The following is a 27,069-nucleotide window of genomic DNA, read 5'->3' on the forward strand; positions in this document are numbered from 1 at the left end:
TGTGAGGAGAGACCATCGGGCCAGATATCTTTGGGTACGGATCAGGAGACCCCCCCTGAGAGACTTGTTTATTGCAGTATGCTACTTTCCCCCGAGACAGTCTCGTTATGCCTCAGATGGACCAGGACAGTCACCTTTTGAGGATTTGTCAGCCGATGTATTGGAGTACTCACACCGCGGAGAGGTCATCCTTTTAGGAGATTTCAACGCGAGGACATCAGACAGACAGGCGGAGATTTTGGACTTTGCGGAGGATGCAGCCAGCTGCCCCAGATGAGAGTTTTCCACGCTTATCTTCAGATAGAGGGGTAGAGGTGACAGATCAGGGACATCGCCTATTGGAGCTTCTCTCATCGCATGGCATGGTCATTTATAATGGACTTCGACAGTGGCCGCATTCATCCACAGCCACATGTTTTCCCTTCGCGGGTGGTGGTACGAGCGTCATTGATTACGTCTTGGGTCCCCCGACTTTAATCCCTTTTGTACATAACCTCACAGTTGACCCTCTTATGCCTTCAGCCGATCATGCACGTCTGCACTTTATTCTTACCCAGATTCCTCATGCCCCCCCTTCTAGACATCATGAGCGTCAGCCATACTATGAGGTTCATTTTGACCACCAGCTCGATGATATTTATAGCCAACACCTGAGTAGTCTCCTCCGTCCGCACCTTCTCGATGCCCTACCCTCCACACAGGATCGGTGGGACCTTGTACATACCTCCATCATCTCGGCAGCCCACAAGTCCTTCCCTGTCACTTGCCACACATCCGGTCCTCCACCAGTCGGTCTTGTGCCTTGTAATGGATGGTATGATGAGGAGTGTAAAGAACTCTGCAGGAAGCTTCGCCTTGAGACACAGGAGAAGTCTCCCCTCCTCATTGAGACCAAGAAGAGTTACAAGTGTTTGGTGCGACGCAAAAAGCGCCAATTTCTAGCCCGGAATGAGGAGGAGCTGAGAAGTTTACTTTTCAGCTGTGACTCCAAGGAATTCTGGAAGAAATTCCTTCGCTTGAAATCTCAAACTCCTCTTACAGACCCGCAGGTTTGGCTTGCCTATACTTCCACTTTATATGATATTCCAGACCAGCCACAGATCGACTTATCCCATGTGCCTAGACCCACCTCCTCTGCCTTATTCTCATCCAGTAGTGTCCGAGCAGCAGTTCATCGTTTGAAGACTGGGAGAGCTAAGGACCATGATGGATTGCAAGCGGAGTATGTAATCCATGGGATTGATGCCTTAGCTACAGTCCTCTCCCGTCTTTTTAACGAGTCCATTTGTATAGGTCTTCCACCTAGTTGGCTAGAAAATACTATAGTACCCATACACAAGTCGGGGGATCCTTTGGAGGCGTTGAACTACAGGACCATTATGATTGGCCATGTCATGGCCAAGATTTATGCGACCATTCTAGAAGGACATATAAATGACCATGCCGAGGCGACAGGTATGAGAGCTAGAGGGCAAGTAGGATTTCGTGCAGAGTACTCGACTCTAGATCATATCTTCACACTCAGGGCTTTGATTGAGGAGGCGAAGTCACGTAAGCAACGGCTCTATTGTTGCTTCGTGGACTTCAGAAAGGCATTTGACACTGTGCCGCGTTTCAGACTCTTCCAGCGACTTCATGACTTGGGATTCAGTGGGGAGATTCAATGGGCGATCATGGCCTTGTATGAGAGAGTCACAGGTAGAGTCAGGACACGAGCGGGGCTGTCGGGGGAAGTACGCAGTACGATAGGGGTGTACGATAGGGGTGAAGCAGGGGTGTCCTTTGTCTCCGACACTCTTTGGTCTCTATATCGATGAGTTAGAGATGTACATACAGACAATGGGTGGTACAGGTTCTTTACTGGCAGGATCCACGATACCAATTCTCCTCTATGCAGATGACGTGGTTCTTATTTCTTCCTCCCAGCAGGGTTTACAGGCACATCTCCATGCACTCCACAGCTTTTGTCAGGACAGAGGGTTGTCTGTAAACCTTGGGAAGACCAAAGTCATGGTCTTCAACACGTCATACCAGGTTTATAGGAGAGGCGAGTTCTCTTTCACATTTGATGGGCAGGAGGTGGAGCTAGTCAGGGAGTATACATATTTGGGTGCCACATTTAGAGGTCCAGTCTTCACCATGACGCATGCAGCACGAGATAGGATCAGTAGAGGGTATGCCGCCTTGGCTCTTCTCGAAAGGCAGTGTGCACAGTCACATTTTCAGCATCCCGACACGAAGTCCTTACTTTTCGATACGCTGGTGAGACATGCAGCCATGTATGCTAGCCCCTTTTGGGCAAAAGATCTCAGTGTTGCAGATTGGAGACGAGTAGAGAGGTTACAGATCATCATGTTCTCCAGATTTGATCAGAGCGAAGCCCACGGTACCGCATCAGATTATGCTCGCAGAGTTCGGACCTACACCCCTAGCGCTAGATGCAGCATTTCAGTCAGTTACATACTTGCATAGGATCAGGGTGCTCGGAGACTCAGCAGCAGGCAGAGCACGATTACCGTGGCTAGCACTGACATCCTCGCAGATGTTAGCGGAGAGAGGTCATACTTTTTGTTGGTACCACACACTCTCCACATGGCTCACCTCGTTGGGCTTGGATATGGATAGGATGCCACCATTTCGATACAGCATAGATGCCCCTCGCCTCCCTCTCACTCGTCGACATGAGCTCAGTCAGGTTATCAGGGCAGATTTGTTGCAGCTACACACGTTTCGCACTTGGGTTCATCCCACGGAGCTTCCTACGAAGATGGCCACATACCTTGACCATTTTCTCAGGATTTCAGAGGATGGCTTCATCATTTCCCCAGGATATATCGGCGTTCATATGTCGCACTCACTCAGGATTGCCTTTGGCCAGCTCAAGGTATCTTCCCACAGATTAGACGTTGAGGCCGGCAGGATGCGTCGTACAGCTACCGAACATAGACCCAGGCGAGAGACTAGGATATGCCCTTGTTGCACTATGGGGGAGGTGGAGACTGAGGAGCACTTTGTTTGCAGATGCCCTTTATATTATGAGATCCGTGGCAGATTTCACTGTTTATTTGGGCACGGATTTGGACCTCTCTCTCGGATTCTGGAGTATGAGGATCAGTATTGCTTAGCGTTGTTCATCAGGGAGATCACCAGATACAGAGAGAGATTCCTCAGAGAGCACCGTCGCATCCCTGCCAGAGACCTGGTTATTCATGAGGAGCAGGACGAGGCGCAGGACCATGAGCACAGAGATAGCCCATCTTGCCAGAGAGCACCGATGGCTCCACCCCGAGGATGTACATATGACATGATCCGGCAGCACCGCAGGATGATCTTACACAGAGGCCGTACCCGTCGCTTTATTTCTAGACGACGGAGGATGATGGCAGATTTTCGGAGGAGATTGTTCCATGGAGACTTGGCACTGCCAGCAGCCCACCCAGATCTTCACACTCATGGCAGGAGGCATGGTCGATGGCCATGACTTCCATCATTTCTTTGGATCACAGACCCCTTAGGGAAGACGATGTTCCTCATATTTCATATTTTACATTTTGTATCTAGGCATTTTTGGTACTCTATTTCATTTCATTTTGTATCTAGGATTTTTGTAGCCATTTTTGGCATCTTAGCTGTATTACGATGAGGCCACCTAGTTGCCGCATCGTTGATGATGTATTTTCCTTTCGGATGATTTTGTGTCCCATAGGCCATGTATGGCCTTCCGTGGACCTTTAATAAAATTTCTTTCTTTCTTTCTTTCTTTCTGTGTGTAGCCCTTCCGTATAGCTCTTGCGCACCCTCTCCGTACAGCTCTGCAACCTCTCCGTACAACTCATGTGTAGTCTCTCCGTACAGCTCTTGCGTAGCCCTTCCGTACAGCCACAGTAGCTCTCCATACAGCTCTTCCGTACCCCTCCGTACAGCTTTTCCATACCTCTCTCGTACAACTCATGCTGCTCTTGCAGCAGCTCCCTTCTCCGTCCCCTAACCCTGAGATGGGTTTGAACCGCCAGCCCAGCCCGAGGGGGTTAGCTTTAGCCAAGGGATACTAGTAGACATGGCCAAGATGGAGTGGCCTACCCTCTCCTCCAAATCCCCCTCTGCCTCCACATTCCTGCCAATTGCAGCAGACCCCTCCACTCTTCAATTTCTAGGACACCCTCTCCATATGCACATACAAATTACTTAGGTGGTTTTGACCGACCCATTCTCGGGCAACATGAATAGATTAGTTCTAACTTTTCCAACTTGAAAGTCCATAAGAATTCCTCACATAGGTCTAGAAAATGGTCAAGGAAAAATTGATTATACCATACATCAGCTGCATACTCCAATAATGACAGAAAGATGTGTAGGAAGGCATGCTCGTTCTCCATACCTTTAGCTTCACAAACCGTGAGAAATTTCCTCACATGAGGTTCCGCTTCCTCATGGAGGTGGCCTTTGAACTTCTGAGTCTTCACATGGACCTTGTTGAGTAGCTCAAGAAGTCTAGCTTTCTCTGGAGGACTGAGAACCACCATACTCATCCTAGAGGCTGAAGCGGGTGCAAGAATTGAAGGGCCTCCCGATGGAGCAGTACTAAATGTGGGTGCCACGAAGACATATGGTGGAGAGGCTGATGAGACAACACCTCCTGCAGAGGACCACAATAGTGAAGTGACTACTAATGTAGCCATAGAGGAGGTGCGCATGGATGGCAGTGCATACGCGGAGGCCCCAGTGTTGCAAAAGCCAAGGGTGGGAACATAGAAGATGCAAGATGGAAGCATAGTTGGGAAAGAGAGGGATGGAGTCAATGCCATGTTTGATGGTTAGGTAGTAGGGAAGGAGAGAGAGAGTGGAAAAAGGCAGCATAGATGTCGATGAAAAAGGAGGCGGAACATTCATGGAGGTAAGGACATGACCGGGGCAAAATGAGTACCCACAGGTGGGGTGGATGTAGAAGCAAGACTTGATAGGAACCCTGAGTTATGGATAAGAGATGAGGTAGCAGCTTGACTAGCGAAGAGGAGTCACCATTCCCCACAGAAGTGGTTGTTGTTGATGAAGACATCGTTGCAAGAGAAGAAGGTTGTCTGGACCTCCCAAATGGGTGCACATTATATCTTTGACAGAGGATATTGTGTGGGAGACAATGGCTAGCATCATTGCTTGGCATATCTAAGTCACCCGTTCTATAGCTGCAATCTATAGCTGCAAGGCATGTGATCCTCCTATGTTCTCACGAAGAGAGGCATTCGTTGGTTGTATAGAGTGCCATTGTGGTTATTATCCCCTGTTCTAGAGACTCTTTAGGCAATATGTTGGGAGCTTAGGAAACAAGTTGGCCCTTTTCAAGTGGCATTTGTTTTCTATTTCCCATGATCAACACCTTCCTGGTTTGTTGATTTGTATGGTGGTTTTTTTCAAGCATTAGTACAAGTTCCTTTTTTTATTATTTTAAAGCTCCTTATCCTATCTACAGGGAAGTCTCAGCCCTATAATATCTACCTGAGATCTCAAAAATATGCTCATTGCTTCAGCCACACAGAGATACTAGAAGGGGCAAGAGGGCATCTCTGGCGAATTGATCTAGAAATCTGAAACCTCTCTCCCCTTGCTCCTTCGATGAGCACTTGGCTATGGGCTGGTCTGTAGAAAGACAAAACCCCTTTTTTTTTTTTTTTCAAGAAAGAGACTTCTATTAAGTAAGAGAAAAAACCTGCGAGAGCAAGCTCAAAGCGGAATACATCATGAAATCATGAGGATAAATAAAAAACCCCCTCAAAGTGAGGTGGAAAACAACCAAGGCTGAGGCTGAAAGTGCCACCTCAACCCTGTAGTAGTCTCAGAGAAGAAAGGAGAATCCTTCCATTCCCTGAAGAAAGAAGCCCTCCTAGCTGAGGCTGCACGGGAGTCTCCCTGCATACCCGTCCATACAGCCATCAAAGTATGTACGGTGTCTGTCCAGATACTAGCCAATGTGTGCGAGGGATGAACCTGAGTACCCTCCAAAGCCTCTGTGCATCTGGCTCTCCAGATATGCCACGATGCTATGCTCGCTAGAATCTCCCAAGAAGTATCCACAAAGGCATGTACAGTTGTAAAAGGAAGGTGTGGTACCACATCCAACGAACAGGACTCAGTCTAATGACGTCGGACCGAAATGGCCCGAGAGGAGTCAAATCTCTCATAGAATACCTGAGGCCGAGTAAGAGAAAGCCAAGCCACTGAGCCCCATGTCATAAAGAATGGGGAGTGGGCAAAGTGACTGAAAATCCTGGCTACCCCCATCCAAATCATCCTCGCCTGTCTGCAATCCCATAAGCAATGTTGAATAGGGTCCGAAGCAGAGAGGCAGCGAGGGCAAGTAGGGTTGGCTCCAAACCTGGATCTCCAAAGGTTCACTGCAATCCCACCATGGATAGAGAGCCAAAAGAAGATAGTGATCTTTCTATTCCTGTGGGATTTCCAGAGTCTCCTCTAGAAGCACCTCTGCAGATCCGCAGTGATATCAAATGTCTCCCAATGAGGAACTCTGGAAGGTCTCCAACCTCTACTACTGAGCTGAAATCTCCTGGCAATACTGACCGTGTAACGAAAGAAGGGGATGCTCTTCTCTCGATGCCCTGCGTCAATCCCCTCCCACTCTCCAGGGTCCCACTGCAAATACCTGATGGGAACTCCCCAAAGAGCCAGAGCCTCCAAGACCCAGTGGAGACTAGCCGGGGGTCTAGGTCTAGGAATCACTCTGAATCTGATCCCTGCACCAAAAGACCTACAACCCTGATAGGCTGAAAAGCAGACTAAAGCAAGATGTCCTCTGTGGACCAGAGCGATCTGCCACCATCCTGGACACTAAAAACTAAAGCATCCTCCTGTGCATCTCAAAAGGCCAAAACCTGAAGCGGAACACCGCCTCTCGTCAAAGTACCTGCCCAAGTGCAGGAAGTGAGTGGCATATCATCTGTGTCTACCCAAACCTCTGGAAGGGCTGCCTCAATCTGCAAGATCCTCCTGCACTCCCTCTGAGATGTCTTGTCGACCTTGATTTGGTCTCCTCTGGCAGCCCGCGGAATGCTTTCCAAGACCCCAAAGATGATGCAAGTCCCCTCTCCCACCTGGACCACTGCATGTAGAGTGAGGCACCCAGTGGTCTGCCATGATCATCTAAAATACTGTCATTCCACATGATGGGTTGCCTATCAATCTCTTCACGAGAGGAAGGAGGAATCCTCCGAAGAGTGCTTCTGAAACTGGCCCAAGCTTTCAGAATGGCAACCATGAGAGGGGACGAAGGTGATCTGAGGTGTGCTGTGGTGAAGATCCACCTAACACTGCCCATCCAGTCTCCTCTTGAAGAAGGTGTGCACCTTTGTATGCTGCTAATAAGAAAGTCCTTCAACAGTTCTTGCCCTGGCATAAGTCCCCGCACCACCATCTTGCAAAGTAAAGCTCTGCACTGTAAATCTAGATCAATGATATTGAGACCCCCTTCCTGTGTAGGGAGGATGAGGGTCTCCCAAGCCACCCTAGCTAAGGCATATGCTGTGCCATCAAGCCCCCTCCAAAGAAAGTTTCTAATGATGTAGTCCCTAGAACGGCACCAGCATCAACAAAAAAACCAGGCCGTGGCCAAGAGGACCTGGTTGACCACCACAACTCTAGAGGCAAGATCCAACTTGGCTGAGCTCCAAAAAAGAAGCTTCCTCCTGATGCTCTCCAAAACGGGAGCAAACTGCTGCGTGGAAGAAATATCCAAGCCGACCTGGCAGCCCAAATACCTGATAGGCACACCCCTCTGAACCCAAGTGAATCCTATGTCAAGCCCCCAAACTGGAGTGTCCTCATCACTGATCCAAAAGCCATTGGATTTATGCCAATTTATCTACGCCCCTGCCGCCAAGCAAAATAAATCCAATGCTGTCCTGAAAGAAGTGAGCGTCTGTGGAGTGGCATCCAAGTAAACTGCTGTGTCATCTGCCAACTCACTGACAAGTATCTCCTCTTCCCTTCTGATGGGAAGTCTCAGCCCAAAGATGTCAGCTTGAGATCTAACATAGATACTGATAGGTTCGGCCACGAACAAAAAAAGGAAAGGAGCAAGGGGGCATCCCTGACGGACTGATCTCGAAATCTGAAATCTCTCACCCCTTATCCCACCAACAAGTACCTGGCTGTGGGCTGACCTGTACAAAGAGGAAACACCTCTGATCCAAGCATCAGTAAAGCCAAACCGTAGAAGGGTGCCCTCCTAAAAACCCCAATCTACTCTGTCATAAGCTTTCTCAAAATCCAAAGTAGAATGGCTAGATTCTGGCCACTCTGCATGGCCCACTCTGAAGCTTCCCAGAAAGAGAAAATGTTATAAGAAATGCTTTTGCCATAAACAAATCCCGTCTGAGTGTCATGAATAAGATTAGGGAGAAGGGGCTGCAATCGGAGGCTGATTGCCTTGGCCAGAATCTTGTAACAAGTCCCCAGAAGTGTGACAGGCCTCCACTGGGACACTAAATTTCTGCAACCTCCTTTCGGGATAAGGTGGATGAGACCCTCTGTAAGCGACCCAGGCATCTCGCCAGAGTCCCAAATGGCCTGCAGGGCTGAAGTAATGTAGTCTCCAATCATATCCCAAAATGCAATGAAAAAAGACGGGGTGAGGCCATCCGAACCTGGGCACTTGCCCTTGTGAAGGGCTGAAAGTGCAGTCCTGAACTCTGTGTTGGTGAAAGGTGCATCGAGCAAAACATGCATACCCGGATTCACCAACACAGGGATGCTCTGCCAAATAGCCTGTCTAGCATCCTCTCTATCATGTGTCTCAGGATCAGCAGTAAGAAGGGTGGCATAAAAATGTGAAGATATGCGTAAGACATCATCAACCTCTGTCTGTAAAACCCCATGTGAGTCAATAAGCTGGGATACACTCTCTCTACTATGTCTACGGCCAAGAGTAGAGAAAAATTGTTGATTGACTCTACCACCCATCTGAATCCAGAAGGACTCCCGTGCATGAAAGGCATACTCTGCTCTCTGATCAAGCAATATCTGCTGATGATCCCTTGCTGCAGCAAGGCGCTCCTGAATCCAAGCATCTGAAGGTCGTTTTCTCTCTTCCCTCTACAAAGCTGCCAATTGCTGGCGAACACCAATCTCACGTCTGAGAATATCTCGTCTCCTAGTACAAGCAACTGAGCAGTAGAAGTCGCTAATACCAGAAAGGGCAGCAGCTACATGTGATGGATATGGCTGCCCACCCTGGACATGAGAAACCCATATCTGCAGGGCTGCCTCTGTAAGGTCCTCCTCTGTGTAAAAGGCATCTGGAATCTTGATGCTGGCAGACCAGCCTCTCAAGTGAGGCTCTGAGATAGCCAGCACAACAGGAAAGTGGTCTGAAGTGGAAACCCCAACAGCAATGCATAACGATCCACCTCTGTCTAGTGCCCAATCATCTACATAGAATCTGTCAATGCGTGCATGAATAGGCATCTGCTGCCTCCTGTTCGGCCAAGAGAACAGGAGGGATTGTGGCAGAATAAGAAAGGCATCGTCCAACCAAGTATCTCTGCCATAGAAGTGAAAAAGGAAGGCATCCCAAGGTGCTCTCTCCAAAGAGTGAAGTCCTCCTTCTCTACCCCCTTTTTTGTCCAACGGTAACTCAACCATGTTAAAGTCACCTCCAATCACCCATGAATCCGCAATGGGGTCTGAGGAGAGTAAATCCTTCCACATAAGGACACGTTCCCCTCTAAAGTTGGAGGCATACAGGTTAAGGAAACCAACCTTACGCCCTCCAATCAAAAGAATAATCCACTGAGCTCTAGAGGGAATAATGACTCCGTGTCCAACAACTAAGGGGAGAACTGACTGCGAAACTGAAATAGAAGTGCCCCCCCTGGTGCCCAAGGCAGGCGACCAAAAAGTATGTCCAGAAAGCAACTTGCCTGACTTGGCACAATCTCTAGAATCCAGTTTGTGCTCTTGAATAAATAAGATATCAATGGAGCCCCCAGGGATGAAGCTGATCCCGGGTCAGCTGTCTACGGCGGCAATGTGGGACGCCACCTAGGCCCTATATGTTCCAGTAGAGTGGAACACCTTACCTGACCTAGTGGCGGAAACAAACCCCTTAACAGGGGAAGACCTCCTGCTCGAGGAGGGAGGAATGGAACCAAGTGGTGGAAAATCAACAGGGAAAAGAACCCTGCCACCTGAAGAAGAAGCCCTATCAAGAGGAAACCCAATCACTGGCTCCCCAAAAGTAGTGGGCACAAACTCCTCCTCTAGGAAATCTGAACCATCTGCCAGGGCTGAAAATGAGTTCCTGTGAAGCAAGCCAGACACCAGAGTGCGAAGGATCCCTTCTGAGGGAAGAGGATCAATAGTGTAAACCATCCCCTTCCCCCTATCCAAGGCAGGAAGTGAAGACTGCTGTCTATTCTATGTTTGCCCAGCCGCGAAGACCTCTACTGCCTCAAGAAGAGCGTGTGGCACCGCTGGTTCTAAGGAAGAAGCTACAACTGGGGAGGAGGTCGAAGCTTCAGTGTCTCGGACTGTGCGAGGTGAGATTGGAGGGACAACTCGAGGTGAAGCAGAGTCCACTAATGTACCCTCGTGAACTGGAGGAATCTGCACACGTGTCGGAACCCACTGGAGAGCGTCGCGTGCCCTTGAGGTAGGTGGGGATCGAGGAGCAGGTGATGGACCTGTACCACCCCCCTGTCGAGGCCGAGGAGCAGGTGCTGGACCTGTACCACCAACATCCTGAGGAGGACCACCGTGCGAAGGCCGAGGAGCAGGTGTTGGACCTGTACCACCCCTCTGTCGAGGCCGAGGAGCAAGTGCTGGACTTGTACCACCCCCCTGTCGAGGCCATGCGGCGGTAGCTGTACCAGAGGGCTTCTTGGGCCTTTTCTTCTTCCTGGGGAAATCCCTGGCAAAGTTTCCAATTGTCCTACATATCTTGCACTGGTCCTGTCTGCCTAAAATCTCTACTCTCTGGCGAAAAAAGGAATCATCCGGGCGCTGGATCATAACATGGTCCATCTTGAGGTTAGGATCCTTACAGAGGACCCTAACTCTAGGTACCCCATCAGCGTTGGTTGCCTCTGCTGCAGTCAATGGCAACCCAGGGAGGGGTGGGATCTCAGCAACCGCGCCAAAATGCTCCCCAATAACAGAAAGAAGTCGATGGTAAACCTGGGGAAGCTCGGGAAATCTGATGAAGAGCGAAAAGATTTTCTTATCTGCCTCCACTGGGTCAAAACGAATATGAAAGGCTTCAAAGAAGATCTTTCTGTGTCCCAGGTGTAAAATCTCAGCTTTGAGCACAGTGCTCGCAGCCTCTGGAGTGTCAAAAACAACCTGGAAAAAACCTCGTCCTAGAAGACGAACATCTAACAATCGTGGAGTGAGGTCTGGGGGGAGAGCCGCAAGCATCCAGTCTCTGGCTTGGGATCTGGAGGGGTGAGACCCGAAAATGCATGCTAGCAACGTGGTAGAGCATTCAATCTCTACATCCTTCTTGAGCTGCTGCAACTCGTCTTTAGAAAAGGTAATAGTTTTCGCGGCCGGTGGAGGTGGAGTAGGATTGGCTGACGGAGTATCCATCGCCAATCGAGGTGAGGAGGCCGACTCTGACAATTTGGAGGCTCCTTCCGCTCCAAAAAATGCTGTGGGAGAAAGGGGGGTAGAAAATAGGGAAAGGAGGTGAGGAGGGAGCAGGGGAAGGGGCGAGGAGGGGAGGGGTAGAGGGGAGAGACTGAGAGGCTGAAGGGGAGGGGGCAGGATGAGAGGGAGGGAGGGGGCAGGCTAGGGAGAGGAGAGGGGGAGGAAGAAGAGGCAGGAAGGAGGCGAGCTGAGGGGCAGGGAGGGGGCGGGCTGAGAGGAGAGGTAGAGGAGGGAGAGGAGGGGGAGGAAGGGGGCAGCGGCAGGCTGAGAGGGAGAGGAGAGGGAGAGGAAGGAGAGGGAGGGGCAGGGAGGGGGGGGCTGAGAGGAAGGGAGGGGGCGGCGCAGGCTGAGAGGGAGAGGAGAGAGAGAGGAAGGGGCGGGCTGAGAGGCAGGGAGGGGGCGGAGGCGCAGGCTGAGAGGGGGAGGAGAGGGAGCAGGCTGAAGGGAAGGGGGCGGGCTGAAGGGGGAGGAGGAGAAGGGAGGGAGGGGCTGAGGGAGGGGGAGGGGCTGAGGGCAAGGGAGAGAGGGAGGGACGGGCTGAGGGAGAGGATGCAGCAAGGGAGTGGGGAGGAGCAGCAGCTCAGAACTGTCCAATGCGAGGATCTGACAAAACCCCTTTGATCCAAGCACTCCAAAAAACCCCAATCTACTTTGTGATATGCTTTCTCGAAATCCAAGAGTAGAATGGCAAAGCACTAGCCAGACTGCATAGCCAAATGTGAAGCCTCCCAAAAAGAGAATATATTATAAAAAATGCTTCTACCATGCTCAAAGTCCATCTACGTATCATAAATGACATCATCAAGAATGGGTTGCAAACATAGACTAATAGCATGGGCCAGGAATCTATAAAATGTTCCTAAGAGAGTGATGGGCCTCCATTCAAAAATAAAAAATTTGCAACCTCCCTTTGGGATAAGATGACTCTTTGTAAGTGAATTAGACATAGTAGCCTAGTCCCAAAGGCCCTGCAAGTCTTGAGGTAACATGGTTCCCAATCATGTCGCAAAAAGCAATAAAGAAGAACGATGGCAACCCATCTGAGCTCAGGCACCCACTCTTGCTAAGGATGAGAAGTAGAGTCGTGCTTGGTGAAAGGTGCATCAAGTGAACTCTCATATCTAGTTTCACCCCAATAATTGAATATGCTACTAAACTCTATGTCTGGCATCATCTTTGGCAGTGTGCGAGGATTTGCTAAGAGAAGGGAGGCATAAAACTGTGTAGCTATACGTAAGATGGCATCTGGATCTATTGCAAAACTCCATCAGACTCAAATAAGATCAGAAACACTTTCTCTGCTTGTCTCGGGCCAAGAGTAGAGAAAAAGTGTTTATTGACTGTACCTTCCAACTAAATCTAGAGGGACTCCATTGCATGAAAGGCGTACTCTTCTCTCTAATGTAATAAATCTGTTGGCGGGTCCTTGCTGAATACAAGGCACTCCTGAATCCAAGCATTTGTAGGCCTTTTTAGCTCTTCCCTTTGACTGCTAACTACCTTGGCAGAGCGCCCCATCTCCCCTCTGAGAATCTCATGTCTCCTGGTGGTAGCAATAGTATGATTAAAATTACTAACACCACATAGGGTTATTGCCACATGTGAAGGGATGACACTCACCCCGCAAATGAGATAAACAAATCTACAAAACATCCTTTGTGCTCCTCTACATACAATGCATCTAGATCCTGATATTGGCAGAGCAACGCCTCGCATGAGGCTCAAAAAATCATCGGTACTACCAGAAAGTGATCAAAGGAGGAAACTTCTGGTGCAGTGCATAGTGCACCACCTTTGTCTAACGTCCAATCATCAACATGCCATCTATCAATTTGTGTATGGATGGACATTTGTAGTCTCCTATTTAACCATGAGAATAGGAGGGAATGAGGTAGAGTCTGAAATCCATCATCTTTCCAAGTATCTCTGAAATGCATCATCTGTCCAAGTATCTCTACCACTGAACCGGATTAGGGAGGCATCCCAAGCTGCTCTCTTCAATGAGTGAATGCCACCTTCTCTATGCCCCTTTTTATATAAAGACATTTTCACCATGTTGAAGTCCCCTCCAATAATCCATGAGTCTAAAATGGGGGCCTAGGAGAGAAGTTTCTTCCAAAAAAGAACACGATCCCCTCTATTGTTGGGGGCATGTATGTTGAGGAGACCAACCATACACCCCCCAATCAACAGGTAGGGATCCACTTTTCTCTAGAGGAAATAATAAGACCATGTCCAACCACAAGGGGGAGAAAGGAGGAGCATGAACGGTAGACGCAGGGCAGAAAGGAGAGGAGGAGAGCTGTGAGGGAGCGAGGTGGGGTGCAGGAAGAGATATCTATGTTATATAATATGCTTTTCTGATTCAACATGCGAACATCGTTCTGCTCACCTTTATTATCCAAGGAAGTTTACATGTCATAAGAAAGTACTACCATGGCACTTGCAATTTAGCGAACTTTTTTTCCTAAATAAAAAAGCAAGCTATCAACTATAAATATAATGAAATGTTGTATCCCATTGAACAAGGAATTTCCATGAAAAGCCAAATTTGAAAGGGTTTCTTCTTGTACGTGTTGATTATCATAAAGGGGAATTTCCCATCTCAATCAATGTTACTCTCAACAGATGTATTGTGCTTCTACCATGTGGGAAGATGCTTTACGTATTGCTAAGGCATATGGTGGTGCTCATGGAATCAAGGAGGTAAAGAAGTATCTTTGTGTATGGCAAAAAATTTGTATCTCAAATAATTTTTTATTGATATATCAGCATATTAATCTCATCCTTTGACGTTTTGTGTAGGTTGCTTATGCATGGGCAATTGCACTTGGTGGAGACAATGGATCACAGTTACTTGCAAATCTGGGGCTTATAGAGCAAGCCATAGATTACGCTGTTGATGGCGGTTCTTTCAATCATGCATTCCAATTATGTGATGCATCTTTAAAAGACAAGCTTCCAGAGGTGATGTCACTCATGCATGCTAGTTTTTGTATGGCATTCTTTCATGTTCAGAAGAGAAAATTCCCCCTTATGATAATCAACACGAACAATTTTTCAATTGAACATGACAAGAATATACATCAGTATTTTTTGATGCATTAGTAATATCACAATAGGTGAACAGGTTTTGTTCAAGGTTCCCTTGGAATCGTGGGGGGAACCTGCAAGTATAATGCATCTTATTGTACATGTATATCTTGTTGGGCTATTGAGATAATCATAACATTTGCATTGCATTGATTCAAGAAGTAAATTGGATCTTATGATAAAAAAGAAACACTTTGTATATGTTGCAAGGAGTACATAGATTGTTGTCATTGTGAGGGGGAGGGTTGCAAGGAAAGTGTGTAGGTTACAACACAATACCATCTCCTTGCAGACATTCAATTTGAAGATAATGTGTCAAGACTTTGTCATCACCAAAGATTTAACAACGACTATGCCACAAGATTATTAAAGAGACTTTTGTGGCACTTCAACTGTCTCACAAGATACCGACAACCTCTCTTGTGGCACCTAATAGTGTAAGAGTCAGATGGAGAGAGGTTGGGAAGCCATACCTCATTAAGTGGACACAATGGAATAGTGGTCCAACAAGATCCTTTGGGATGTGGAGCAATATATCAGAATATAATTCATTCTATTTGTAGGGAGCTAGCTAGCAGATGTCTGCCATTTGATGCATCCATTTTGTCTAGGTGGGGAAAGACGCCTTGGAACTGTGATAAAATGACATTGTCATTTTTTTGGCAAGACGGCCTCAAAGTAAGTGGTGAAACAACCCCCTTTCCTCTTTTGGAGAGGGAAGACGCAGACGAAGGATGAGCCTGCTCGAAAGAATACTGACCATAAAGATCTGCAAGGGTCAAGTGAGGAAGCTACAGTTGGGGCAGCATCTAGAGAAAAATCATGAGGTAAGTAGAGGGTAACCTCAGGTACCACCGGGGGGACTGAAGTTTTTGGGCAACATCCTAAGCAATAGCCTCTGGAACTGCATAAGAACTAGCAATAAAGGTCCCAAAATCACTGCTGGGGCCATCCACTAAAATGGGACTGTCCATGGTTTCAATGGGAGTGGCCTCCAGAACAACAATTGTCTGGTCGTCCTCAGTGGTGGAGGTCGAACCAAGAGCCGGAGTCCATCGAAGGACCATATGTGCCGCAGGTGTTGATCATCCTTGGTGGTGGACCAAGAGTAGAGTCCATCGAAGGACCATAGGTGTGCAGGTGCTGATCATGTAGAACATGAGGTCGGTGCCGGAGGAGCACTCTGTCAAGGAGGAGTTGTACCAACACTCTGTCGTGGTGGAGCACTCTAAGGACGTTGAGGAGGAGCTGTACCAGAAGTCTTTTTAGGCCTCTTCTTCTTTCTGGGACAATCCCTAACAAAGTGCCCAAAGGTCCTACAAGTCGTGCTCTGATCCTATCTGCCTGCAATGGTGACTCTTTGTCGAAAAAAGGAACCATCCACGGTATGGTTAGCAGATATGTTTGGATCATCAATAACGACCCTATTTCTAGGTACCCCGTCTGATTTGATTGCCTCTTCTGCAATCGAAGGCAATCCAGGGATGGAAGGGATCTCAGCGACAACCCCAAACTGCTCTCCAATGAGGCCAAGAAGGCGATGGTAAACCTGAGGAAGCCCAAGGAATTTGATGAAGATGGAGGTGCCAAGCCTATCCTCTTCTATTGGGTCAAAACCCATTGTGAAGGGAGACAAAAAAATCCTTCTTTAGCTCAGCTGCAAAGAGCTGGCTTTGAGCAAGGTGCTCACAGCCTTTGGAGTATGGAAGATTACCTGGAGAAAACCTCTTCTCAACACACCTCTTAAAGTCGATGGGCAAGGCTGGTAGGTAAAGCTGCAAGCATCCAATCTCTAGCCTTTATCTAAGCAACAAGTTTTTGTTTCGATTTATCATTTTCAAAAAGCCTAAACCTTAGTTTTTTATATCAAATTTACAAAACAACAGGTTTGAGCAACAGGTTGGATTGTGCACCCAACCTATTGCTCAAGCAATAGGTTGGAGCACAACACAACGTTTGATTTAATCTGCTTATTTGAGCAAAAAGTCATGATGCAACGAGGTGAGACCTGTAGGTAAGGGGAGGCAAGAATTTATGAGGGATGAAGGGAGGAGGAGAGCCCATGAGAGATGAAGGAAAATTTGTGCTCCTAGATAGAAAGAATTTCAATGACTCAAGCGGATTATGTATTTGCTATCTACACCGGCAATGTGGCACCAACACCATCTAGACCCTTAATGTTCCAGCTAATAGTCCTCATCGATGAGATGAGGTTAGCGAGGGACTGCTTCCCCCACCTAGTGGTGGCATCAATTGCCTCATATGACCTTGATCTCCTAGCACAAGGGCCAAAAAATCCAGTGGAGATGAGAGATCAACCTGTTGCTGAAGTCCAGGAACTTGTTGGGAGTGTATATCTGCAAAAGCGAAAGGAACAACTCCGAAAAGTCTCCACAATCAGCTAGGACAGTAAAATCATTATGCTTCATAAGCTGAAATGCAGAGTTCATCCTATGAGCCATAGGCATAACATAGGAGGGCACGGGGCACGACCATCGTGTACATCAGATGATGGAATGCACTACCGTATAGTAAAGCTAATGGGGTGGCCAAAAAATGACCTCCTATAGGAGCAAGAACCTATTGAGTAGCTGCTAGGTCCAATTGTAGAGACAAGGCATATGCATCTCTGGATCTGGTGTTGATAATTTGTCATCTCCAACTTCTACCCACCTATGATGCGGAGGATCATGGAAGCAGTAGCATCCTGTCAAAATGAATAGAAATTATGAAAGAGAGGGGTCCTCCTTTTCCTGTTGGGACATTTCCTTTTCCTTGGGAATCCCCTAGCAAAATGCCTGAAAAGTCTGCAAATACAATACTGGTCTTGGCACCCCACAATCTCAATCCTCTGACTGGAAAGGCAACCATTTGGGTGCTGAAGCATGGTATGGTTATCCATAATGTTAGGTTCAGAGATGAAGACCCTAATACAAGGCACCTCATCCATCCTGTGTGCCTCTGCTGCTCAAGTAGACCTAGAAACAAGATGAAGAGGGGGGTTACCTTTTTGTCTTCTTCCACAGGGATAAATCCCAAGGGAAAAATAGAAAACTCTATTTAGAAGATGAATGTGCTGAGAGTTCTGGTAGAAGGGCTACCAGCTTCTTTAATGGGCATGATAAGTCTCTACATCGCCAAAGCAAGTTTGGGAGATGGCAATTGAGAGGAAGAGTATTGTCGAATGGGGAGATGACCAGACAAGGAAGATGGAGACAAGGGAGCTGAATCGTGATGAGCAAGGATGGATAAGGGAATATGAAAGCATGGAGGGAATATCGACACGTTCTTGTAATGTTTCTACAAAATACAAGCTATTTCTTTAACTTTTCAAGTAATCGGGATTCTAGACATATGACTTCTTTTTTTTTTTTTTCAAGAAAGAGACTTCTATTAAGTAAGAGATCATGAGGATAAATAAAACCCCCTCAGAGTGAGGTGGAAAACAACCAAGGCTGAGGTGGAAAGTGCCACCTCAACCCTGTAGTAGTCTCAGACAAGAAACGAGAATCATTCCATTCCCTGAAGAAAGAAGCCCTCCTAGCTGACGCTGCACGGGAGTCTCCCTACATACTCGTCCATACAGCCATCAAGGTATGTACGGTGTCTGGGTCTGTCCAGATACTAGCCAATGTGTGCGAGGGATGAACCTGAGTACCCTTCAAAGCCTTTGTGCATCAGGCTCTCCAGATATGCCAAGATGCTATGCTCGCTAGAATCTCCCAAGAAGTATCCACAGAGGCATGTACAGCTGTAAAAGGAAGGTGTGGTACCACATCCAACGAACAGGACTCAATCTGATGACGTAGAACCGAAATGGCCCGAGAGGAGTCAAATCTCTCATAGAATACTTGAGGCCCTGTAAGAGAAAGCCAAGCCACTGAGCCCCATGTCATAAAGAATGGGGAGTGGGCAAAGTGACTGAAAATCCTAGCTACCCCCATCCAAATCATCCTGGTTTTTAATTACATGCTTAGCATGGTGTATTTCCGCACAGAGCTTGCTCTAGCGTGTTTCTTTCTTACTTAATAGAAGTCTCTTTTTTGAAAAAAAAAACATAAATCATCCTCGCCTGTCTGCAATCCCATAAGCAATGCTGAATAGTCTCCGAAGCAGAGAGGCAACAAGGGCAAGTAGGTTCGGCTCCGAACCTGGATCTCCAAAGGTTCACTGCAATTCCACCATGGATAGAGAGCCAAAAGAAGATAGTGATCTTCCTATTCTTGTGGGATAGAGTCTCCTCTAGAAGCACCTCTGCAGATCCATAGTGATATCAAATGTCTCCCAATGAGGAACTCTGGAAGGTCTCCAACCTCTACTACTGAGCTGAAATCTCCTGGCATTACTGACCGTGTAACAAAAGAAGGGGATGCTCTTCTCTCGATGCCCTGTGTCAATCCACTCCCACTCTCCGGGGTCCCACTGCAAATACCTGATGGGAACTCCCCCATAGAGCCAAAGCCTGCAAGACCCGGTGGAGAGTAGCCGGGGGTCTGGGTCTAGGAACCACTCTGAATCTGATCCCTGCACCAAAGGACCTACAACCCTGATAGGCTGAAAAGCAGACTCAAGCAAGATGTCCTCTGTGGACCTGAGCAATCTGCCACCATCCTGCACACTAAAAACTAAAGCATCCTCCTGTGCATCTCGAAAGGCCAAAACCCGAAGCGAAACACCGCCTCTCAGAAAAGTACCTGCCCAAGTGGAGCAAGTGGGTGGCATATCATCTGTGTCTACCCATACATCTGGAAGGGCTGCCTCAATCTGCAAGATCCTCCCTGCACTCCCTCTGAGATGTCCTGTCAACCTTGATTTGGTCTCCTTTGGAAGCCTACGGAAAGCTTTCCAAGACCCCAAAGCTGATGCAGGTCCCCTCTCCCACCTGGACCATTGCATGTAGAGTGAAGCACCCAGTGGTCTGCCCTGATCATCTAAAATACTGTCATTCCACATGATGGGTTGCCTATCAATCTCTTCACGAGAGGAAGGAGGAATCCTTCAAAGAGTGCTCCTGAAACTGGCCCAAGCTTTTAGAATGGCAACCATGAGAGGGGACGAAGGAGATATGAGGCATGCTGTGGTGAAGATCCACCTTATACTTCTCATCCAGTCTCCTCCTGAAGAAGGTGTGCACCTCTGTATGCTGATAATAAGAAAGTCCTTCCACGGTTCCTGCCCTGGCATAAGTCCCCGCACCACCATCTTGCATAGTAAAGCTCTGCACTGTAAATCTGGATCAATAATATTGAGACCCCCTTCCTGTGTAGGGAGGATGAGGGTCTCCCAAGCCACCCTAGCTAAGGCATCTGCTGTGCCATCAAACCCACTCCAAAGAACATTTCTGATCGGTCTCCTGAGCTGAATGATGCAGTCCCTAGAACAGCACCAGCATGAACAAACAAACCAGGCCGTGGCGAAGAGGACCTGGTTGACCACCACAACTCTAGAGGCAAGATCCAGCTTGGTTGAGCTCCCAAAAAGGAGCTTTCTCCAGATGCTCTCCAACACGGGAGCAAACTGCTGCGTGGCAGAAATATCAAAGCCGACATGGCAGCCCAAATACTTGACAGGCACACCCCTCTGACCCAAGTGAATGCTATGTCAAGCCCCCAAACTGGAGTGTCCTCAACAATGATCCAAAAGCCATTCGATTTATGCCAATTTATCTGCGCCCCTGCCGCCAAGCAAAATAAATCCAATGTTGTCCTGAAAGAAGTGAGTGTCTGTGGAGTGGCATCCAAGTAAACTGATGTGTCATCTGCCAACTCACTGTCAAGTAGCTCCTCTTCCCTTCTGATGGGAAGTCTCAGCCCAAAGATGTCAGCTTGAGATCAAACATAGATACTCATAGCTTCGCTCGGCCACGAACAAAAAAAGGAAAGGAGCAAGGGGGCATCCCTGACGGACTGATCTCGAAATCTGAAATCTCTCACCCCTTACCCCACCAATAAGTACCTGGTTGTGGGCTGATCTGTACAAAGACGAAACACCTCTAATCCAAGCATCAATAAAGCCAAAACGTAGGAGGGTGCCCTCCAAAAACCCCAATCTACTCTGTCATAAGCTTTCTCAAAATCCAAAAGTAGAATGGCTAGATTCTGGCCACTCTGCATGTGGGGGGCAGATAGTCAGAGCCTCCATGATCTGAATCAGAGGAACTCGAAAAGGGGGATAGCTCCTCATCCGATATGATAGTGATCCTGTTGGAGGGAGGTGAATCTGCAGCTGCTCGAGGTCGTTTCGAAGTGCTCTGTGGTGTAGACCCGCCGGCACCCAGGTCATCAGTGGTGCGTTTGCCAAGTGATGCCATGGAAGATTGTCCCGATCCTTCTTGTGGCCTGCTCGAGCCCGATGGAAGTCAACGAATAAAGTATCGCGGGGTAATCTGGGTTTGTACTTGTGGCGAGAGGCACGGGTAGGCATGAACGATGGCGTCGTATGGAGAGGAAAAGAGTACGGAGGGGGTGTCGATGTCAAGGTCTGGAGAGGCAAGGAGGGAGGAGGAGGTGTTGATGTCGAGGTTAAGCCCGGAATCTGCTACGAGAGAATTCCTTAGCAGAGCCACCAGTGCAGGCCCATGCTTCGATGGAGAGGAAAAGAGTGAGGAAGGGGTGTCGGTGGAGAGGGAGAGCAAAAGGACGGATGTAGACTAGGGGGGAGGAGGGGGGGCTGGAGCAAGGAGGGGAGAGGGGGTGATGCAGAGAGTGTAGGGAGGAGAAGGGGGGAGAGTTGCTCCAGAGAGGGGGACGTAGGCAGATAGAGGGGGGCTGCGCAGGAGAGAGGGGGATGGGCAGGGTGGTGGGTAAAGGGAGAGCGGGGAGGGGCTGTTGCGCAAGAGAGGGGGAGGGGACTGTTGCGCAGGAGAGGGGGAGAGGGGAAGGGTGGTGGGTAAAGGGGAAGAGGGGGGGGGCCTGTTGCGCAGGAGAGGGGGAGGGGGCTGTTGCGCAGGAGAGGGGGAGGGGACTGTTGCGCAGGAGAGGGGGAGAGGGGAAGGGTGGTGGGTAAAGGGGGAGAGGGGGGGGGCCTGTTGCGCAGGAGAGGGGGAGGGGCTGTTGCGCAGGAGAGGGGGAGAGGGGAAGGGTGGTGGGTAAAGGGGGAGAAGGGGGGGCCTGTTGCGCAGGAGAGGGGGAGGGGGCTGTTGCGCAGGAGAGGGGGAGGGGACTGTTGCGCAGGAGAGGGGGAGAGGGGAAGGGTGGTGGGTAAAGGGGGAGAGGGGGGGGGCCTGTTGCGCAGGAGAGGGGGAGGGGGCTGTTGCGCAGGAGAGGGGGAGAGGGGAAGGGTGGTGGGTAAAGGGGGAGAGGGGGGGCTGTTGCGTAGGAGAAGAGGAGGGGGGTAAAGGGGGAGAGGGGAAGGGTGGTGGGTAAAGGGGGAGAGGGGGGCTGTTGCGTAGGAGAAGAGGAGGGGGGAAGGGAGGGGGGTAAAGGGGGAGAGAGGGGGGGGGCTGTTGCGTAGAAGAGGAGGAGGGGGGAAGGGGGGTGGGTAAAGGGGGAGAGGGAGGGGGGCTGTTGCGTAGGAGACGAGGAGGGGGGAAGGGAGGGGGGTAAAGGGGGAGAGAGGGGGGGCTATTGCGTAGAAGAGGAGGAGGGGGGAAGGGGGGTGGGTAAAGGGGGAGAGGGGGGGGGCTGTTGCATAGGAGAGGAGGAGAGGGGAAGGGTGGTGGGTAAGGGGGAGAGGGGGGGGGCTGTGGCGTAGAAGAGGAGGAGGGGGGAAGGGGGGTGGGTAAAGGGGGAGAGGGGGGGGGCTGTTGCGTAGGAGAGGAGGAGAGGGGAAGGGTGGTGGGTAAGGGGGAGAGGGGGGGGGCTGTGGCTTAGAAGAGGAGGAGGGGGGACGGGTGGTGGGTAAAGGGGGAGAGGGGGGGGGCTGTTGCGTAGGAGAGGAGGAGGGGGGAAGGGTGGTGGGTAAAGGGGGAGAGGGGGGGGGCTGTTGCGTAGGAGAGGAGGAGAGGGGAAGGGTGGTGGGTAAAGGGGGAGAGGGGGGGGCCTGTTACGTAGGAGAGGAGGAGAGGGGAAGGGAGGGGGGTAAAGGGGGAGGGGGGGGGGCCTGTTGTGCAGGAGAGGAGGAGGGGGGAAGGGAGGGCGGTAAAGGGGGAGAGGGGGGGGGCTGTGGCGTAGGAGAGGAGGAGAGGGGAAGGGCGGTGGGTAAAGGGGGAGAGGGGGGGGGCTGTTGCGTAGGAGAGGAGGAGAGGGGAAGGGAGGGGGGTAAAGGGGGAGAGGGGGAGGCCTGTTGTGCAGGAGAGGAGGAGGGGGGGAAGGGAGGGGGGTAAAGGGGGAGTTGTGCAGGAGAGGAGGAGGGGGGAAGGGTGGTGGTAAAGGGGGAGAGGGGGGGCCTGTTCAAAGGGTGGAAAGAGAAGGTGTTTGTAAGAGAGAGGTAGGAGTTGGACAGAGGGTGGAAAGAGAAGATGTCTGTAAGAGGGAGGTGGAAGTTGGACAGAGGGTGGAAAGAGAAGATGTCTGTAAGAGGGAGGTGGAAGTTGGACAGAGGGTGGAAAGAGAAGATGTCTGTAAGAGGGAGGTAGAAGTTGGACAGAGGGTGGAAAGAGAAGGTGTTTGTAAGAGAGAGGTATGGAGTTGGACATAGGGTGGAAAGAGAGGGTTTTTGTAAGAGAGAGGTAGAAGTTGGACAGAGGGTGGAAAGAGAAGGTGTTTGTAAGAGAGAGGTAGGGAGTTGGACAGAGGGTGGAAAGAAAAGGTTTTTGTAAGAGAGAGGTAGAAGTTGGACAGAGGGTGGAAAGAGAAGGTGTTTGTAAGAGAGAGGTAGGGAGTTGGGGACAGAGGGTGGAAAGAGAAGGTTTTTGTAAGAGAGAGGTAGAAGTTGGACAGAGGGTGGAAAGAGAAGGTTTTTGTAAGAGAGAGTTAGAAGTTGGACAGAGGGTGGAAAGAGAAGGTGTTTGTAAGAGAGAGGTAGGGAGCTGGACAGAGGGTGGAAAGAGAAGGTTTTTGTAAGAGAGAGGTAGAAGTTGGACAGAGGGTGGAAAGAGAAGGTGTTTGTAAGAGAGAGGTAGAAGTTGGACATAGGGTGGAAAGAGAAGGTTTTTGTAAGAGAGAGGTAGGGAGTTGGACAGAGGATGGAAAGAGAAGGTTTTTGTAAGAGAGAGGTAGAAGTTGGACAGAGGGTGGAAAGAGAAGGTGTTTGTAAGAGAGAGGTAGAAGTTGGACATAGGGTGGAAAGAGAAGGTTTTTGTAAGAGAGAGGTAGAAGTTGGACAGAGGGTGGAAAGAGAAGGTGTTTGTAAGAGAGAGGTAGGGAGTTGGACATAGGGTGGAAAGAGAGGGTTTTTGTAAGAGAGAGGTAGAAGTTGGACAGAGGGTGGAAAGAGAAGGTGTTTGTAAGAGAGAGATAGGGAGTTGGACAGAGGGTGGAAAGAGAAGGTTTTTGTAAGAGAGAGGTAGAAGTTGGACAGAGGGTGGAAAGAGAAGGTGTTTGTAAGAGAGAGGTAGGGAGCTGGACAGAGGGTGGAAAGAGAAGGTTTTTGTAAGAGAGAGGTAGAAGTTGGACAGAGGGTGGAAAGAGAAGGTGTTTGTAAGAGAGAGGTAGAAGTTGGACATAGGGTGGAAAGAGAAGGTTTTTGTAAGAGAGAGGTAGAAGTTGGACAGAGGGTGGAAAGAGAAGGTGTTTGTAAGAGAGAGGTAGGGAGTTGGACATAGGGTGGAAAGAGAGGGTTTTTGTAAGAGAGAGGTAGAAGTTGGACAGAGGGTGGAAAGAGAAGGTGTTTGTAAGAGAGAGGTAGGGAGCTGGACAGAGGGTGGAAAGAGAAGGTTTTTGTAAGAGAGAGGTAGAAGTTGGACAGAGGGTGGAAAGAGAAGGTGTTTGTAAGAGAGAGGTAGGGAGCTGGACAGAGGGTGGAAAGAGAAGGTTTTTGTAAGAGAGAGGTAGAAGTTGGACAGAGGGTGGAAAGAGAAGGTGTTTGTAAGAGAGAGGTAGGGAGTTGGACAGAGGGTGGAAAGAGAAGGTTTTTGTAAGAGAGAGGTGGAAGTTGAAGAGAAGGTAGAAGGAGAAGGAGTTTGTAAAACAGGATGAAAAGGGGAGGCCGTAGTTAGAGAGAGGAAGTGACACAGAGTGAAAAAGGGAGGCCGCATTTTAAGGGTGGTCATTTAGAGAGAGATAGTGGCACGGGATGAAAAAAGGTGGTCACACTTAGAGAGAGAAAGTGGCTCGGGGTGAAAAATGGAGGACTCACTTAGAGAGAGAAAGTGACACTCGGGTGGAAAGAGAAGGACCCATTTAGAGAGAAAAATTGGCACCAAGGGGAGAGAGGAGGAGCCATGTAGAGAGAGAAAGTGGCACTAGGGGCAGAGAGGAGGACCCTTGTAGAAAGAGAAAGTGGCCCTCACTCAGAGGGAGAAGATGTCACCAGGAAGGAGAAGGATTAGGAGGGTGTTTTCTCATTGATCATGGTACCTCTTGATGCGTGACCCATTCACCGGGGCAGGTAGAAGTCTGCCTTCTAAAGTGGCCAAGTAGACTCCGCCACTTGGTATAAGCTTGGCAATGAGAAATGGACCTGTCCAACCACTCACAAACTTAGGTTTGTGTTTGAGAAACTTACTGGAATACAAGAGTACTAAATCTCCGACTTCAAAATTCCTTTTTCTGAGGTTCCGGTCATGCCAAGCTTTTTGTCGCTTCTGCCAAACTTCTTGAGCGAAAACTGCTTCACGTCGATGCTCTGCCAGTGCTTCCAAATCCCACAAGCGTTCCATTGTGCAGGCTTCAAGGTTGTCATTTTTGTCTGGAAGAATCCTGTGAGTGTCAAGATGAAATTCATAAGGCATAACGGCCTCCAGTCCATAGACCAGCTCGAAGGGTGAATACCCAGTACTCGCCTTGTAAGCCGTTCGATAGGCGAATAAAGCAGCTGGAAGTACGTCGTCCCAATCGGCTAAAGAATTTAGGCAAAGTCGATGCACGATCCCGCACATTGTGCGATTTGAGCTCTCAGCTAGACCATTGGCACGTGGGTAATAGGGAGATGAAAATTTGTCAACTATTTGAAGCAGGTGAACTAGTGCAGCAATGGTGTCATTTAGGAAGTGAGACCCTCTATCACTTATCAACTCAACAGGACAACCAAACCGAGAGATGATCTGGTCATATAGAAATGTGGCTACTACCTGGGCTGTACAGTTCTTGACTGCCTTGGCTTCGACCCATTTGGTTCCATAGTCGGTGGCAAGCAGAGCATACTTGTTCCCTCGGCGTGTGGCAGGAGAGATGGGTCCAATGAAATCCAATCCCCAGTGATAGAAGGGAGGCACCGGAGTGAATGGTTTGAGAGGGAGGTACTCACGCCTTGTAGGCTTGGGGCCCGCTCGTTGACATGAATCACATCTGGTCACATGAACATGGCAGTCGCGGAAGAGCTTGGGCCACCAGAACCCTGCTCGCATGATCTTACGAGCAGTAGCATCTGAGGCCATATGCCCTCCACCTATGCCAGCATGTGCCTCTTTAAGAATGGATTGTGTCTCGTGCGGAAGCACACACCGTCTCAAGATCTGATCCTTCCCAAGCTTGTACAATTGACCTGCAATCAACTTAAAAGGAGCAGCTTGAAGGATCCGTTTGCGTTCCTCTGTTGGAGTTAATCCCAGAGGAAAGCCACCTGTAGACAAGAGGTGTACTATGTTGGCATACCATGGTGGGAAGCAGTCCACCGCAAATAGGCATTCATCAGGTAGTGCTGTTATTCCAAACAAGCCCGCATCGGGTAAGTCATCGGTGATACCACTGGCTGGTTCCCCGGAATGTAACCTGGACAAGTGGTCTGCAGGTTGATGCAGTCTCCCAGCCCTCACCACAATGTCGAATTCAAATTCTTGAAAAAGAAGAATCCATCTGCTTATCCGGCCACCAAGAGTAGGCTTATTCAATAAATACTTAAGAGCTTGATGATCAGTGATGATCACAAACTTGTTGCCCAAGAGGTAGTGACGATACTTGGTCATGGCATAAACCATGCCGAGGCCCTCCCTTTCTGTGGTACTATAATTGCGTTCTGCTCCATTGAGTTGTCGACTCGCGAAGTAGATCGGCAAATCAATTTTGGTATCCTGGTTAGGTTGAGCCAGTATAGCACCTACTGCCCACCCACTAGCATCCACATGGACATGAAAAATTACATCCCAATCGGGCTGCCTGAGGATGGGGGCCTTCACGAGGCGATGCTTCAGATCATCAAAGGCTAGTTGTTGTGGGGTGGCCCAGACAAACGATCGGTCTTGATGTAGGAGTTCTGTCAGTGCAATAGCAATGTCGGCATAGAAACGTATGAACCTTCGGTAATATCCTACATGCCCTAAGAAGGACTTCACCTCTTTGGGTG

The 27,069-nt window shown here is 49.2% G+C and overlaps 1 protein-coding gene across 1 annotated transcript in view; it reads left to right on the forward strand.

Moving 5' to 3' along the window:
• Positions 1-27,069, forward strand: part of LOC147899315 (intraflagellar transport protein 172-like) — a 440,631-nt gene that overhangs the window by 256,990 nt on the left and 156,572 nt on the right. Inside the window, exons 30-31 of the mRNA XM_087377692.1 lie at positions 14,284-14,361; positions 14,461-14,622. Of these exons, the coding sequence (XP_087233818.1) occupies positions 14,284-14,361; positions 14,461-14,622 (240 nt within the window). The remainder of the gene's footprint in view (positions 1-14,283; positions 14,362-14,460; positions 14,623-27,069) is intronic.

This window comes from Dipteris shenzhenensis, chromosome 8, assembly GCF_047967505.1.
Source record: "Dipteris shenzhenensis isolate YYH24624 ecotype China chromosome 8, Dip_SZ_1.0, whole genome shotgun sequence".
Lineage (NCBI taxonomy): Eukaryota > Viridiplantae > Streptophyta > Polypodiopsida > Gleicheniales > Dipteridaceae > Dipteris > Dipteris shenzhenensis.